Source organism: Amblyraja radiata, chromosome 11 (assembly GCF_010909765.2).
Source record: "Amblyraja radiata isolate CabotCenter1 chromosome 11, sAmbRad1.1.pri, whole genome shotgun sequence".
In the NCBI taxonomy this organism is placed as follows: Eukaryota; Metazoa; Chordata; class Chondrichthyes; order Rajiformes; family Rajidae; genus Amblyraja; species Amblyraja radiata.
In genome coordinates, this window is record NC_045966.1 from 50,368,568 (window position 1) to 50,386,024 (window position 17,457).

Sequence of the window (17,457 nt, forward strand, 5' to 3'; positions counted from 1 at the left end):
TAGAACAACTAAAGTAAATAGAGCAACCTCCACAATTCACAAACATTGATAGCAAAACCTACCGGCGAATAGAACACAAGGTGCTGGAGGAACTCAATGGGTCAAGCAGCATCTTTTTTTTTTTTAAATAATTTTTATCAAAACATTTATATCAATTATTAAAAATAATATTTACAATACAATAAAACAAAACAGAACCCACAGTTTGTCTAATACAAGACAAACAAATATACTAATTAAATTACTATACAACTATGTTACAATCCTTGTAGAAGATGCATTCAACCCCTTGCGGTGCCCAGTGGTCCCGGAACTCCCCCAGGGTGCCCGTGGTCAGCGTGTAGTCCCTCTCTAACACCACCCGGGCGCGGACGTAACCCCGGAAAAGGGGCAGGCAGCTGGCTCTTCCAGAGCCCTCTTCCACCTGGCACCGTGACTCGCGGATGGCCAGCTTGGCCAGGCCCAGGAGCATCCCAGCCCAGACATCTTCGGCCCTACCCTCTCCCCTACCCACAGGGTCAAGCAGCATCTATGGAGGGAATGGATGGGCAATGTCTCAGGTTGGGAACCTCTCTTCCTACTGAAGGACATTGCCTGATCCGCTGAGTCCCTCCAGCACTGAGTTTTGCTCAAGATTTCAGCATCTGCATTTTCTTGTGTCTCCACCAGGGAATAAGACTGATGCCACCTCCAAATGGGTGAATTTCAAATTATTCTGATGTATAAGAATTGTAGGCAGGCAGCAAAGGATATTTCCTTCTTTTTCCTTTTAAAATGTGTTATCTTCAATTGAAAAATTGCTTTGCTTCACTGTCTCTCCAAGTATACAACTTTCACTAACACTGAAGAACCTTACAGTCTTATCTCTGAAGTAACAAAAGACTTAGATGAGATCTGAGCGATGCTGTTAATATTATAATGTAATTCAATCTGACTGACACAAATAAATTGCTTCCAATTTAAGGTGAGTCAGAAAAGGAGGTAAAGATGCAAAAGAGCTATGAGGTTATAAGGCCTCAAGTGATAGGAGCAAAATTAGGCCATTCAGCCCATGAAGTCTATTCCGCCATTCAATCATGGCTAATCTATCTCTCCTAACCCCATTCTCCTGCCTTCTCCCCATAACCCTTGACTCCCGTACTAACCAAGAATATATCTTTCTCTGCCTTAAAAATATCCATTGACTTGGCCTCCACAGCCTTCTGTGGCAAAGAATTCCACACATCCACCACCCTCTGACTAACAAAATTCCTCCTCATCTCACCAAAATATTGTTGGACTAATTGAAGGAAAGCTACATTTGGATGAAAGCAACAGAAGGGGACTTTGTTCATATCTGTTATCACACCGACATGTACTGAACAACATTTTTTTATTCTGAGTACCATTGATAGAAAGGAACTATATATTGGAAGTAGAGTCAATTCCACAGTTAGCACTACTGATCAGGTGGAGTAATTCTTGAGGTTGGCCAGGTCAAGAAGTGAAAGTTATAACAATCTTGTTGAAAGAAGGTAAATTAAATTCCCTGTATATCTGTGGCAAGGAATAAGAGAATCATGGAGAGATAAGCATTGAACTGTAAAATAATTGATGCCAATCTCCCGAAATAATCTACACGCGTATGCGTTTGGGTACGGGCTGATCAGGTACAATGATTCCACAATGAGGAATGTTTGGAATGACGAAGGTTGACAGCCCCTGTAATATTATGCAGGAGTTAGACAGGCATTTAGCATGATTTTCAACTGAGGGGTGCACAATGGGAGCACTGTTTTCTTAAATAAAGTGCTTTGTTTCAAGCAATGAAGCAACACATCAGATATAGCCTGCAGCTAGTGATGTGAGAGATTTTATTTAGCATACCGCAATGTTTAGCCCTTCTCTTTGTCAATACGGAGGTGGAAGGAACAGAGGCAGTGAATGTAATTAGGTCTTTACCTCGGTCCTGAAAACTCCTTTGTGCAGTTACACGTGTAGTCACTCTTATGTGGGATACAAGATCCGCCGTTTGAACAGGGCTTTGATAGGCAAGGGTGGTTGATGAGCTCACAGTGCACACCAAGTATGTTCTTTGGACACTCGCAAAAATATCCTGGATTAAAGACAAAAAAATATATATTTACATATTCTGTTATAAACTGCACTGTTAACAGCCTTCTTTGCCTTTTCTGCTAATCTTATCCACTTTTCCATTAAACCTTCTGAGCTATTATTTGTAATCCATAAATATCATTGGAACCTCATTCTTCATTACAGAGCATAGACAATAAAGGTTAATGATTTTGCTGGTATAGGGGCATTTTAGTTACTAAATGAACTGACTGAATTACCAGATGAGGTTAGATAAATGTCCTTTAAGTCTACAGCATGCAGGGCAAAATGTCTCGTCTTTTACTGATGTGTGGATTACTCACCTCCAGGTAGAATTTCCTTGCACAATCCTCCATTCTGACATGGCGCTTTCATACACCCTCCAACACGGGGGCAGCAAGCTTCAATTCCCATTGACGTTTCAATGACCACATATGGCTTACTCTCCTCACCATCTTCACTCGTGTTCCTTCTCTGGAACTCAATAGAACGAAGGCACCCCTTAAACTCCCTTGTAATTTTCTTGTGATTATTCTGTCCCGGGTTGTCCTCTTGAACTTTACCCCCAAAGAACACTGCAGGATTTCTGCGGCAGGTTTTAGAGAGTGCAGCAGAATCAATGTGCACAGTGTCCAGCACTAGCTTTGCTAACGCGTTGGTTACCTCAACCACAACAGAGTGCCACAGGCCATCATTGACTGATACATTCTTCACTGACAAAACACTAATCATTCCGTCACAGGCATAAGTGAACACCAATTTTCCATCGATAACCTGTGAAAGACAATCAAAGAGAAAGATTTTAAAATATGGTCACAGTAAATCTCTAGAAATATTGTTTCTATCAGTATTAGTTAATGTTATGCAGACAACGCAGCCTCGTCAGGTTATCTCATAGGTCCTAGGGGCAGAATTAGGCCATTCAGCACATCAGGTCTACTCTGCCATTCAACCATGGCTGATCTATCTTTCCCTCTAAACCCCATTCTCCTGCCTTCTCCCCATAACCCCTGACACCCATTATATTGATCAATTTCCAGCATCACCAGTTTCAGCAGTGTGTTTTCTATTATTTACAATCTTTCTCATCATTTTTATTATATCTTCAACCATCAGCCATTCACTCTCAGGATGTTATACCCCCACCCATCCCTCACGGAAGTTAAGATAGACTGTTCACCACCTTGATGGATAATTGTCCCACAGGTGAGCTTCTGAGGATGTGCTCATTTTGTCACATGTTTCTACCTGGAGCCAGATAATAGTTTTGGAGTAGGAGGGCATTCAGCCCACAGGTCTGTGCTAGTTTCTATCAGAGATAGTTTCTATCAGAGCACACAGTGGGTGGTGAATGGGCTGGCACACAAGGTGGTGAAGGTAGATACAATTACAATGTTTAGAAGGCGTTTGGACATATTTTGGACAGCAAAGGTGTAGAGGGATAGGAGCTTGAATTGGTATAGACAGGCAACACAGTCGGCATGGAGGAAATAGGCTGACAGGTATTGTTCTTGTGTTCCACAATACTGTCATTCTATTTATTAAGAAAGTCTGAAAGATATTTAACTGTCGATCATCATTACTAAAAGAAGATGATATAATAACCATCTCATCACAGTGGTGGAAGATTGCTTTGTGCAAATAGGTTGCAGTGTTTCTCTGGGCCAGTGTCATTACAGCACAGAAAGAACTATTCAGCCCATTCCTCTCCCTATTCCTATGGCTTTACTCGTCAATTTCCTCAAGTAGCTATCTAATTTCCTTTCAAAGTGTTAAAAATAGCAGAAATGCTGGAAGAACTCAGCCAGTCAAGCAACATCTGTGGAAGGAGACACCAGTGAGTGTTTGTGTCAATGACTCTTCCTCAGAATTTGGGGAATGGTGATGGGATGATGTTGTGCTGTTGGAAATTGTGAAGGATAATACACTGAATGCAAAGCTGTGCCGCTTATACGCTATTGATGTTAAATAGACCAGCTTGTGACCAGTGATTTTATCACTTTCTTGAGCAACTTTCTTACTCTTTGATCAGACTACAAATAAAAATTATCTGGGTTATCCTGAATGTGAAAGGAATGGAAGTAAATGCAAGTCTCTCTCTCTCTCTCTCTCTGCATTGAACCGATTGTGTTCTTACCTCAACAAGGCTAGAGTCAGTTCCACGAGTGTACATCACGACTGCCTCTCTCTGCACTGTTTGCATTTGGAAGTTGATCTTTATCTTCATTGGATCTTCTTCACTCAAATAACGATACTTCAGGTAACTGTCGCCAGTGAATCTCAGAGAAGAATCTGAAATATTAAAATATCTTTGATGCATTTTCAGCCGACAACATAAATGGGAGAAATAAGTTCATAGTCAAGTCACAAATGCGAGAGCCATTTTATCGATGTGCCATTTTATGGCCCAACTCAGCACTCATACAGAGATTTGTCATTTTACTGAGAAGTCCAGTGTCTTAATTTGGCAAGAAGCTTTTCCAGCCTGCCGTTTGTGCTGTTGGCTGCCTGTGTTCTCCATCTGTAAAATCCTTGTGGACTCAACCAGGCATTGCAAACTTCTACTTCTGAGCTCTCAGGCTGGGAAATAAGACCACACAGCCCAGGGCAAGTTACGCCTGGCACAAGTACAGCTACTCTGTCAACATGAATGGAAGAATTTGGCTGTAGGCAGGTAAAGGTAAATTAAGCTTTCTCATTATTTAAATTTATTGAAATATTTTTGTGAATGTGAGTGTGTGTGTGTGAGAGAGAGAGAGAGCGATTGTGCGTGTGTGAGCGTGCACATCAGCGTGCATGTGGTTTGAATAATTAAATCTCATTATTTTACATAGAAACATATAAAATAGGTGCAGGAGTAGGCCATTCGGCCCTTCGAGCCTGCACCGCCATTCGATATGATCATGGCTGATCATCCAACTCAGTATCCCATCCTTGCCTTCTCTCCATACCCCCTGATCCCTTTAGCCCCAAGGGCCACATCTAACTCCCTCTTAAATATAGCCAATGAACTGGCCTCAACTACCTTCTGTGGCAGAGAATTCCACAGTTAAATAGCACTGAATATTATTAAATATTTGTCAGATATTCTCAAGCATTTAGCAACAGTGGCCATTATAGCTGCCATTGAGCCTGGGGACAGGGGCTCATCAACAGTCAACATTGCTGTGAGGCAGCACTGTGAGTGGACCCTGCATGTAACTGGACCAGACTCCAGAAGATCAAGGCTTGGGGCTCTATGGGAGGAGCCACTCTGACAGCACCTTCCAAAACCCCGAGCATTACCGCCAAGAACATGGAGATAGCTGGCACTTGGAAGCACCATCAACTGAGCGCTCCCTTCCAGATCTAGGGAATCAGTTGCTGCCCCTTCATTGTCATTGAGTTTACATCCAAGAACTCCCCCGTTTTTTCACCTGTTCAAGAAGGTGACTAATGACGAGAGGGGTGATGATAAATTCCCGTTTTGCCAGTGATGTTCAAATAATTGTTAAAATAGAATGGCATTTCTATTAATTTATTAATAAATTAATTTATTAATAGAAATTAAAATATTTTTTTAAAGACCATGGCCCAAGGCCAGTCTGGGGCAATATTTTTTACAATAAACATCCCCCTCATAAAGAACTGAATAAATAATTTAATTGGTGGTGATTTTGAGAAAGAGCCGCATGGGGGCAGGATGGAGTGTTTAATATGAATTACCCATTCGGTAAATCACCATTGATGATCTAAGCTCTTACCATAGATCAGAGCAAACAAATAATCTGAATTTTCTGGCATATTTTAATGTTGCATGAGCAATACTGTGATTTATTCATCTGAGATAATAAGTTATTGGACTCATTGTGTAAAAGACACAAATACTAATTTAACTTCATTTAAAGTCTTCTTCAGGCATCACTTTGAGCATGTCAAATGTTTGTATCCCAAAGTGACGCTTTAGAAACTATTCAGGGAAGAGCCAAAAATCCAGTGCAAAGCATCTAGTTATTAAATTAAGCTTAAAAACAAGAACTGTACACTTCCCAGTGATGTATTTAAGTGTGCGTAGGCATATATATAGAAGTCTTGAAGGGAGCACACTGCATTCTGCTTGACAGACTATTACAATTATATAGATTAGGCAGGACCAGGGTTTATAATTTTAAATTGCATTTGAGCATATCCAGGTTGGACATTGAGGTGAAATTTATGCCAACTTCGAGAACAGGGATCCAGATGACATTTCTCTGATGGCTCAGATAGACATTATATTTTTTTACAAAACGTTGGTCTCGGAAATACATGTCAGATTGTTTCCTGTAGAATGGAATGGGGCAACATCTGGTTTAGCTCTCTTCCTGACGGGAGATCTAATGATTTCAGTTGTTGCCGAGTACAAGGTGATAGTTATGTGGAATGTGCTGGATATACCTGAGGGGCAGCAAGTTCAGATTACTACTAGACAGTCTCCAGACCTGTAGATCATCAGGTAACTTAACATCCTAATCGTTTCAGCAAGAACCTGGGATTTTGAATTTTCCCTCCAGTGTTCAGAAGTTCTGGTCCGACTTGTGCCAAAACACAAATTCAATAATGAGAAAGGGAATTAGATCAACTAGAGTGGTTCCAGGGATGCAAGATTCATCTATGAGTTTACAATGCAGATGCTGGGTTTGTTCTCCATGGAGAGATGAAGGATGAGAGGCTAGGTGGTAGAAGTGAACAATGTAGATAGGGTAAAAGGTGGATTCTGTTCACCATTAGTGATTGCTTCAAAGACCAAATGGTACAGAATTATGTAAGTTCATGTGAAAGAAGTAGAATCAGGCCACTTGACCCATCATGTCTACTCCGCCATTCAAACATGGCTGACCTATCTCTCCCTCCTAACCCCCATTCTCCTGCCTTCTCCCCTGACACCTATAATAATCAAGAGTCTATCTGTCTCTGTCTTAAAAATATCCAATGTCGGCCTCCACAGCCCTCTGTGGCAAAGAATTCCACAGATTCACCATCCTCTGACTAAATAAATTCCTCCTCATCTTCCTAAAGGAATGTCCTTTAATTCTAGTGGAAACATTCTCTCTACATCCATTCTATTCAGACCTTTCACTATTTGATAAGTTGCAATGAGGTCCCTTCATCCTTCTAAATTCCATCGAGTAGAGGCCCAGTGCCATCAAATGCTCATCATACGTTAACTCACTCATTTCTGGGATTATTCTTGTAAACCTCCTCTGGACCCTCTCCAGAGCCAGCACGTCCTTCCTCAGATATGGGGCCCAAAATTGCTCAAAATACTCCAAATGTGGCCTGACCAGCGCCTTAGAGAGCCTCAGCATTACATTCCTGTTTTTTTGTATTCTAATCCTCTTGAAATAAATGCTAGCATTGCTTTTGCCTTCCTTACTACCGATTTGACTTGCAAATTAACTTTTTGGGAATCCTGCACCAGCACTCCCTAGTCCCTTTGCACCTCAGATTTCTGGATTCCCTCCTCATTTAGAAAATAGTCTATGCTTTTATTCCTACTACCAAAATGCATGAATCCACACTTTGGAGTTTAAAGCAAGAACAGGGTACTGATTTTGGATGATCAGCCATGATCATATTGAACGGTGGTGCTGGCTCGAAGGGCCGAATGGCCTACTCCTGCACCTATTTTCTATGTTCTATGTATCTATGCTACATTGTAATATATATTTTTTTGCAATAGTTACAAGAGGTAGATGTAAAACAATGTTTTCATCAAAGAGGGATGTGATCTGGAATTCACTGGCTGTAGGGGCAGTGGAAGCAAAATCAATCAGTACATTCAAAATAAAGATGGACAGTCAATTGAGAGAGAATAACAATTGGAAATAGGACTGGATTACTCTATTAAGAGCTGGCATGGGCTCAATGTGCTGAATGGCCCCCTCTGTACTATTGTCATTCTCTGATTCCGTGAACACCATTAATAGGAATGTATTGGACGAGTGTTGGCTTATCTGGACCACTGCTGAAGTTCAGATGTTTGCCGTGGCTGAATTTATATACAACTGGTTCCTAAATTCCCAAGAAAAATTCTGAACCTCTTAAAATGTTAAGGAGTTTGATTGCTAACGGATGGTTAATAAAAAAAATGTTGACCCTACATAGTGGTATGAATGTCTATTCAACAACAAAGTCGGATGAATACATATACATAAATAATTTGACCAAAGCTAACAAAAGAGATTTAGACCATCAGCAAAACTTTAGCCGGTATACTCTGTTGCAGCCCTGATAATGGTGTAAGATGTGGTACATTGAGTAAAAGGGTTGAACCTAAGTGTTCACCATTCAAGAGGCTTTTTCTTCATTAATTACAGCATGTTGTTATAATCTGAAATGCACTGACAGAAAGGATAAAGAAAGTGAGCATGAAACTTTCATGGGTCTTAAACATGTACCTGAAAAGAGTAAATATTACAGTTACAGAGAAATATTAGCAAATTGGGATTAATTGAATGGTTCTTTCAAAGAATTAGCACCCTCCCCCCCCACCCCAATCTTTGTACATCCTCTATCCTTTCCCCTCATTACTTTAATTTCATGTTTCATGTATTTTGTGTTTTTATCACTGTTGGCAGATCAATTTCCCTCCTGGGATAAATAAAGTTCTATCGTATCGTATCGTATCGTATCGTATCGTAGTACAGCCATAATGGAATTAATGCTCTCATTTTGTGCTGTAGAATTCAATATTGAAGCCATACAGCACAGGATTGGAAGTCAGTTGTGTAATAGTGATTAAAGGATAAGATAATTTTGAAAATCTACTGCTTTATGGCATACTGTACACAGTTTCCTTGTGTAATAACAGTGGTGTCAGTGGATTGGCATGGTTTCCATTGGTTAAAGTGAGCATCCATTTTAATGCTCGCCCCACGGTGATCAGGAAGAAAGTAAAAGTTGTAATTAAGTATTGGGTGGAGGTGTGGCGTTAGTGCCGTGCCAGCAAAACATAGATACTGCTACTTGCAAATTTGCCTCGGATGAGAAACAGAGCTAATAACACGTGTGCAAATTGAACATACACTTTGGTTATGCTTGAAATAAATCATATATCACCTAACATATTTCCAGGGAAAGTCAACAGGACTTTGGTTAGGCTGCATTTGGAGTATAGCGTGCAGTTCTGGTCGTCCCATTACAGGAAAGATGTGGAGGTTTTGAAGAACGTGTAGAGGAGCTTTACCAGGATGCTGCCTAGATTTTTAACTATAGGTAGAGGTTTGACAGACTTTGACTGTTCTCTCTGGAAGCCAGTGGTCGAGAGGGGACTTGATAGAAGTATGTAAAATTATGAGAGGCATAGATAGGATAGACAGAACATTTTTCCCATGGTGGAAATGTATAACACATGAGAGCACGGCTACAAGGTGAGAGGGGGGTAGTTTGATGGAGACGTGGTGGGCACAGAGAGTGGTGGGGGCAGATACGAGAGTTGTGTTTAAAAGATTTTTGGGGAGGCACATGTAATTGCAGGATTTGAACGATATGGGTCATGTAAATGGAGATGCTATCAGTTCGCATCATGTTCGGCATAAACATTGTGGGCTGAAGGGCCGTTCCTGTGCTGTACTGTTCTATGTTCTATGGATTTTAAATTGGCTCAGAGGATGGTTAGTCTAAGAGGCATAGAAACATAGAAAATAGGTGCAGGAGGCCATTCGGCCCTTCGAGCCAGCACCGCCATTCATTGTGATCATGGCTGATCGTCCCCTATCACCCGTGCCTGCCTTCTCCCCATATCCCTTGATTCCACTAGCCCCCGGAGCTCTATCTAACTCTCTCTTAAATCCATCCAGTGACTTGACCTCCACTGCCCTCTGTAGCAGGGAATTCCATAAATTCACAACTCTCTGGGTGAAAATGTTTTTCCTCACCTCAGTCTTAAATGACCTCCCCTTTATTCTAAGACTGTGGCCCCTGGTTCTGGACTTGCCCCACATTGGGAAAAAATTTCCTGCATCTAGCTTGTCCAGTCCTTTTATAATTTTATATGTTTCTATAAGATCCCCCCTCTGGGTGAAATGGTGGGAAGGAGAGAATGAGAAAGAGAATTGGTTCAGAGAAATCTGGAGGTGAAAATCAGGATCCTACTGAGGCAACTGAAGTCAAGGAGGTACGTGGCAAAGTGACAGAGGAGGTTTCAGAGACCTGGGCTAAAGCCTACACCAGCAGCAACTGTTGGCAGAGGTGGGGACAATTTAAAAAAAAAATTTAACACAAATTTAAGAAGCAATTAGACAGGAACATGGATAGGATACTTTTATAGGGATATGGGCAAAACACAGATGGTGGGACTAGTGTAGATGGGCTATGTTTGTCGGCGTGGGCTAGTTGGGTGGAAGGGCCTGTTTTTACGCTGTATGACTCTATGACTCTGTATTGAAAGAATGGATGGTTTGTTTGAGAACACAGAGCAGACTGGAAGGAATCAAAGAGACTTAAGCATTTAATAAGACAAGAATCTTAGTTAATTCCCTGGTTCACAGGAACAAGTCAAGGTGTAGCTCCTGTTCTGCAGGTATGTTTAGATACACTACATTACATAGATGGGATTGCAACTGATTGAATTCCACTAGTCAGCATTCAAAGGCAGCGCACTGGTCTTCTGGCAAAATGAAGCATGAATCACAAATACTAACCATTTTCAAAGAACAACGTGTGAGCAGTTTTTTTTCTTTGCTGAACATATATTCGTCTCTTTAGTCGTGATAATACAGAAAATGCAAGAAAAACTCAGCAGATCAGGCAGCATCAACAGTAAGAGAAATCGTTAACGTTTCTGATTGAAATGTGTTTTGGCAGTTCTGAGGAAAGATTTTCAACCTAAATCATTAACTGCCTGAAGAAGAGACCCCACCAGAAATGTCACCTGTCCATTCCCTCCACCGATGCTGCCTGACCCACTGAGTTCTTCCAGCACTTTGTGTTTTGCTGACTCATCAACCCGTTCTTTTTTCAATAGCTGCAATCCAAATCTCTCAGTGTTCCCAGCCTTCGTTGTTTTCATTTTAGATTTGCAAAGACTGCGGGTTCTTAATTTTCATTAGTCATATTTTAGAATGCCTCGTTCTTTATTTTGGAGCCCTCATAATTCTCAGTTGGTATATCTGAATGGGGTAGATAGATACTGATATCGGGATTTAATATGTGGCAGTCAAACAAGCCTTTCAGGATCTCTGGAATATAGAAGGAAACATCCAGCAGGATTTGCTCCTCCTAATCGCGATGTATGGGCCCTAGCGAGGTGGTACATGTGTGCATGGATGATAGATACAGGCAGGATTAGGCCAGATCATAAGATCTCCCCAAAGCAATATCGTAACGCCATTTTGCTGAAATTCTTTATTGGAGGATTTTCTACTCAAAGAAAGAATGATGGCATAATCTGGCAGTTTTTTTTAGTTCTTTTTTATTATTTTTTAAGTGAGGAAATGGGACTAGATTAGATGGGCTAGCTTGGTCAGCATGGATAATTTGGGCAATAGGCCCTGTTTCTGTGGGCGACACAGTGGCGCAGCGGTAGAGTTGCCTTACAGCGCCAGAAATCCGAGTTCGATCCTGACTATGGGTGCTGTCTGTAGGGAGTTTGTAAGTTCTCCCCGTGACTACGTGCGTTTTCCCCGAAATCTTCGGTTTCCTACCACACTCCACAAAGATGTACAAATTTGTCCGTTAATTGGCTTGCTATAAATGTAAATTGTCCCTAGTGTGTGCAGGATAGCGTTAACGTGCGGGGATCACTGGTCGGTGCGGACTCAGTCAGCCGAAAAGCCTGTATCTCTAAACTAAACTAAACTGTGCTGTATGGTCCTTAGAGTAATTGTATAGGGAGGTTGTTGCACTTAAATGGCCAGTCAAGGTGTTAATGATATTCGTCATTGGATAACTTTCCAACATCACGTGGGGAGTGCGCCCTTCTCTCAATAGTGCGCTGAATTGCAAGGTTGTGTGCTCGTGTACATATGTGGGGTCTAAACCAAAGACCCACTGATGTTCAGAAGGCACTGTAGCCACTAAGCTATGGTTGGCATCCTCCAGAGAAGAGGATAAACAGAAAAAAATGGACGGGTCTTTGATTTAATGATCATGCAAAAATATCTTACCATTACATGAGCAGGTGCGATGGTGCATGTATCGAGGAACGATGAAGCTCAGAATGGTGGTGGTGTATGTGAACACATTTCCCATGTCCAGTTGAAAGTTTCCTTGGCAGTGCTCTTGGGGGCAGTAGTAGTCGGAGCAGTGGTGAGCCACTCTAACTATGTGAACTTCATCTTTCCTCTCCAAGTCCGCAGCAGAGGAGATGAGCTTCTCTTTCAGAATGCTGGGTTCATAGAAGGACTCTTCTGACTTCTTTACCACCAGGAGCACATCCAAGTTGGGTGAGCCTTGAGTTGGCTGCAAGCTGATGAGATCAATGAAGTTCTTGCGAACCTGGAGGAGACCTGCCAGGGATCTCCGAAAGTTCCACCAGTGTTCACTGATGAACCTCTCTGGTGTAACCTGGGCCAGCTCCACCAGAATGGCCTGGTCTAACGTATCCGCCGTCACATGCATGACATGTATTTGTGCCTCCACCGTGGTGATGAACTTTCGGTCGGAGACACTGACATTGAACAGGTAGTGCCCCGTCTCTAAGGCCTGCTGTGCCTGCACTTTGCCATCTGTGCTGCCAATGGCAAACATGTTATTCAGGCCGAAGCCTGGGATCATGCTGTAGGTGAGAGTGTCATGTAGATCCAGGTCAGTTGCGTGGATTTTTCCAATGAATCCTCCTTGGAACTTGCTGCGCGTGGTAACAATGAAGACTTGCAACGGCTGCACGGATGGCGGGTACCGACTCTCCTTGATCACGCGGATGTTTATAAAAGATGAGGATGACAAAGGTGGCCAACCATTGTCTGTCACCTGTACAAAGCAGAGTTTTTTTTTAAATATCATTGCATCAATGCTCACTCCCTGTTTTTTGTTGAAATTAGGACAGACAGGATTCAGTGAATAAACATTCTGGATAACAGTGCAGAACTTGTGCCAAAACCAGACAGTACCCAACTCTATGAGGCTCTCATTTGGTAAATCAGCAGAATCTACCTAATGTCATAACCCAGTCTATAATTCCTTCCCATTCACAGTGCTCCAGCCAGGAGACATTTTAGTGAAATGGATTCCTAGAAGTATAGACCATAATTGTATTATACCTATTACTGAAATAATCTGTTTTCAGAAAGACATATCTGTACTAATGAGATAATTTTATATGCAAAGAATTAGGCAGGATCTTAAGTAAGGAGGCACATCAATAGTGGCATTGTTTACTGTGTTGTAATAATGCCAGGGTTATGGATGCGTCTGAACAGGTTGGAAGTATGCTGCTTGCTGCACCAGAAATAATCTGCAGTTATATCTCAAAGGATCCGATGGCATGAGGCAACAGTACTGCCAGAAGTGTCGAACAATGGAGATTGCCCTCTGTTTATTCAGCACCAGCAGCACAGGATCATGAGGGAACATAATCATTATCATTCATCATTCTTAAAAACTGGGGTCAAGGAAAGAGCATTCACGTCGCGGCCCTGTTTTCACCAATCTTTCCACCACCATGCACAAGAGGCACAAGCGCAAGACAGACACCATTGTAAGCAGATGCTGAGAAATGTGTTCAGCTCTGGCTGAACAACTAATCTTGTGTGTGGGCTCGATAAGAAGAAGAAGATTCTTAAAAACTGATATCATGAAATGACACCTAACTTCATGGAACCTGAATTTCCTTTGCTTTTATCTTCCCACTTTGTGCTATAGGAAAGGATTAAGCAGAATGTAGAATGTCTTGGTTAACTTACCTGGACCTGTAGAATGTACTGCTCTCTCACTTTCTGTTGGAGACGTGCCTGAGTCGTCAACAGTCCACGTTGGTTGATGTGAAAGTTGCTTTCCTCATTGCCGGCAGTGATAGTAAAAAGGAATGGCGGTCCGTTGGAGGCAGTATCTCTGTCTATCGCCACCAGTTGCAGTACACTTGAGCCAATTGCCTCGTTCTCCTGAGAATGGAGAAATCATTCATAGTCTACAGGTTTGTTGATCAACATCAGCCATGAATTCACACAGCATGGAAAAAGACCCTTCAACCAAGATGCCCCATCTAAACTAGTCCCATCTGTCCGCATATACCTCTAAGCCTTTCGTATATTGATCTATCTACCTGTCCAAGTGTTTTTTTAAATCCTGTGACAGTACCTGCCTCAACTACCTCCTCTGGCAGCTCATTCGTCTGAGTGAAACAGTTGCTCCTTGGATAACTATTAAATCATGCCCCTCTCAACTCACCCCCACCTAGTCTGATTCTGGATTCCCTGACCCAGTTCCACTTATGGTTTTATGTACCTCTATAAGATAACACCTCAGTTTCCTGTACTCCAAGGAATAAAATCCAAGCCTACCCAACCTTTCCTTATAGCTCAGGCGCTCAAATCCTAGCAACATCCTCATAAATCTTATCTGTATTTTTTCCAGTTTAATAACATCTTTCCTTATGCCAGAGTGACCAAAACTGAACACAATACTCCAAATATGGCCTCACATGTAAAACTATAACAATGTTCCAACTTCTATACTCAATACCCAGACAGAAGAAGGCCAATGTACCAAAAGCCTCTTCACCATCCAATCTACCTGTGACATCACTGGCAATGAATAGTGTACCTGCACTCTGAGATTTCTCTGCATTGTGGTATCTTTATCAAAAATTGGTCAGTGTTGCTTCATTGATGTTGGTATTTCAGCAATATGAGGGGAACAGATCTAAAGCTTGGAACAGATGCTGCCCACCTTTTGACACCTCATGTTAGTATTAAATTAGGAATGCAACCAGTTAGGTGTGACTGGCTTCTGGACTAATCATTTGACCAGCATTACCTTTGAACAAGTCTGATTGCAGCTGGTTCAAAGTCAGAATGCCTGGTTTACAATTCTCTCTCTGAATTTCCCTCTTGGTTGAATATGAGAAGTTCTCCCCATACCACATGCCAACTGTTCCCTTTCAATTACGTAATCTTCAATTTTTAGTTTGTAATTTTAAGATGATTTAAGTTTATTTTGATCTTTTACACATTTGTTGCAAATCTGCACGTGTTAAATGACCACCCAAGCGTAGCACCCAAATTGAAGATCAATGTTTTCCGGTAGGTTAAATCTATAATATACAAAGGGTACAGTGGTAGAGTGAAGGAAACTTGCTGAGTGATGATCTTGGCTTTAAAGTGTCTTTAACCTGCTGCTCCTATAACCCACCAATACAACTTGCCAAACTGCAAAGGCTTGTAGTCTGGCAGCACCTCAGTGTTACAATTCTTAACTTTAGTTTCAAATCTTTACAAGGTCTTGCCTCTTCCTGTATCTTTAACCTCCTGCAGCCAACAACCAACCCTTCATGCTCACTCCAATTCTCAAAATTCCACCCACCCTAATTTTCTTCATTCCACTCACAACTGTGTCTTCATCTGCATCTGCCTGGATTGTATCCTTTGCAAACTTCTCCCTTATTCTCCTTCCTTATCTATCTCCTTTAAGACAATCCTTAACACCTATTTATTTTTTTAAACATTTTGATCAACTATCCTAACAGATGGCTTGTTGTGACGTAACTGCACGCTAATATTACTGCACACAGCTTTGGGATGTTTTATTATGTTTAAAAGTGCCATATAAATGCAAGGTATTAGTACTTTGTCAGCGATAAAATGCATTGCCTAGAAATTGGGCTTTAATTATTCTGGCTTGCTAAATAGGTACTGTGAATAGTGATAATACTACATTAAAAAGTCACAAAAAATTGCAAAGCTGTAACATCTTCAGGTAATAATTATTGTGCCCTGTTCCTCTCCAGGAGTGTTAAAATCCAACCTATGTATTTCATAGAGAGCAGTTGCCTGTCTGACACAACACATTGGATCAATAAAGGGATCGGGTGCATTTTAGTGTAGTTTAGTTTGTAGATACAGCGCGGAAATTCGGCCAACCGAATTGGACCCGAGTCCGCACCAAACAGCGATCCCCGCACATTAGCACTGCCCTACATGCACTAGGGACAATTTTACATTTACACCTAGCCAAATAACCTGCAAACCTGTACATGTCTTTGGAGTGTGGGAGGTAACCGGAGATCTCGGAGAAAACCCACGCAGGTCACGGGGATAACGTACAAACCCTGTACAGACAGCACCCGTAGTCAGGATCAAACCCGGATCTCCGGCGCTGTGAGGCAGCAACTCTATCACTGCGCCACTGTGCCACCATGCATTTGTGGTACAGTGTTGGAAAATGCCGGTGGATATGGAAAACAGAGATGTGGTAAGATGTGGTGCATTTTGGAACAAGCCCAAAGGTATCGCATGAATTAGAGCTCTGGGATCTACTCTGGAGGACTGACTGGCACATATAGGTTACCATTATAGAGAGATGATGCAGACTTAACGGAACAAATGATCATTTTACATGCTGTAGTTATGCTTCTCCGGAATATGACGTGCAAATAAAACCTGCAATTAGTTGCAATGATGCATGGAAGTGCCCCACACAACTTTACCATGGTGAAACCAATGTCAAGAATGCATGCGGAGGATTCAAAATAGGGGGATTCTGCTCTCGACCAGAAAATGTATCCAATTTCTAGGCAATTATGTACTTCTTTCTCTGAAGTTGCATCCGTGGGACATTAACTCCTACCTGAATAACCACACTGTAGTTGAATTGAAACAACGTGGGTGGATTATCATTCACATCTAACACCTGGAGGTTTACAATGGTCTCACTGGACAGTGGTGGCGTGCCATTATCCGTGGCCCGGACTACCAAGGAATAACTGGATATCTGGGGAAAGAGCAAACACATGACTTGGAATAAGTTACAGTTATAAAAATATAATTGTAAAATACTTGTACTGTATTTCTATCATGCTGTTGAAACAAATGAATCATAAAGTCATATAGCTCAGAAACAGAACCTTCGGCCCATTTCATCCATGCTGACCAAGATGCCCATTTAGCCCCGTCCCGTCTGCCCATATTTGACCCAGATCTCTCTGAACTTTTTCCATTCATGTTTAGTTTAAAGGCCCACCGAGACCGCACTGACCAACCATCATCGGTTCTCACTAGTTCTATGTTATCCCATTTTCACATCCTACATACTGAGGGAATTTACAAAAGCCAATTAACCTACAATCCTTCACGTCTTTGTAGTGTGGGAGGAAACCGATCACCCGGAAAAAACCCACACGGTCACAAGGAGAACATACAAACTCCATACAGACAGCACCCGGGTCTCCAGTGCTGTAAGTCAGCA

At 41.8% G+C, this 17,457-nt stretch overlaps 1 protein-coding gene across 1 annotated transcript in view; it reads right to left on the bottom strand.

The window, feature by feature from the left end:
• The window catches only part of LOC116978624 (protocadherin Fat 1-like), a 157,748-nt gene that overhangs the window by 14,441 nt on the left and 125,850 nt on the right, over positions 1-17,457 (bottom strand). The window contains exons 17-22 of the mRNA XM_033029910.1: positions 16,840-16,983; positions 13,959-14,156; positions 12,222-13,026; positions 4,232-4,386; positions 2,418-2,868; positions 1,942-2,095 (exon numbers count right to left, since the gene is read on the bottom strand). Of these exons, the coding sequence (XP_032885801.1) occupies positions 1,942-2,095; positions 2,418-2,868; positions 4,232-4,386; positions 12,222-13,026; positions 13,959-14,156; positions 16,840-16,983 (1,907 nt within the window). The remainder of the gene's footprint in view (positions 1-1,941; positions 2,096-2,417; positions 2,869-4,231; positions 4,387-12,221; positions 13,027-13,958; positions 14,157-16,839; positions 16,984-17,457) is intronic.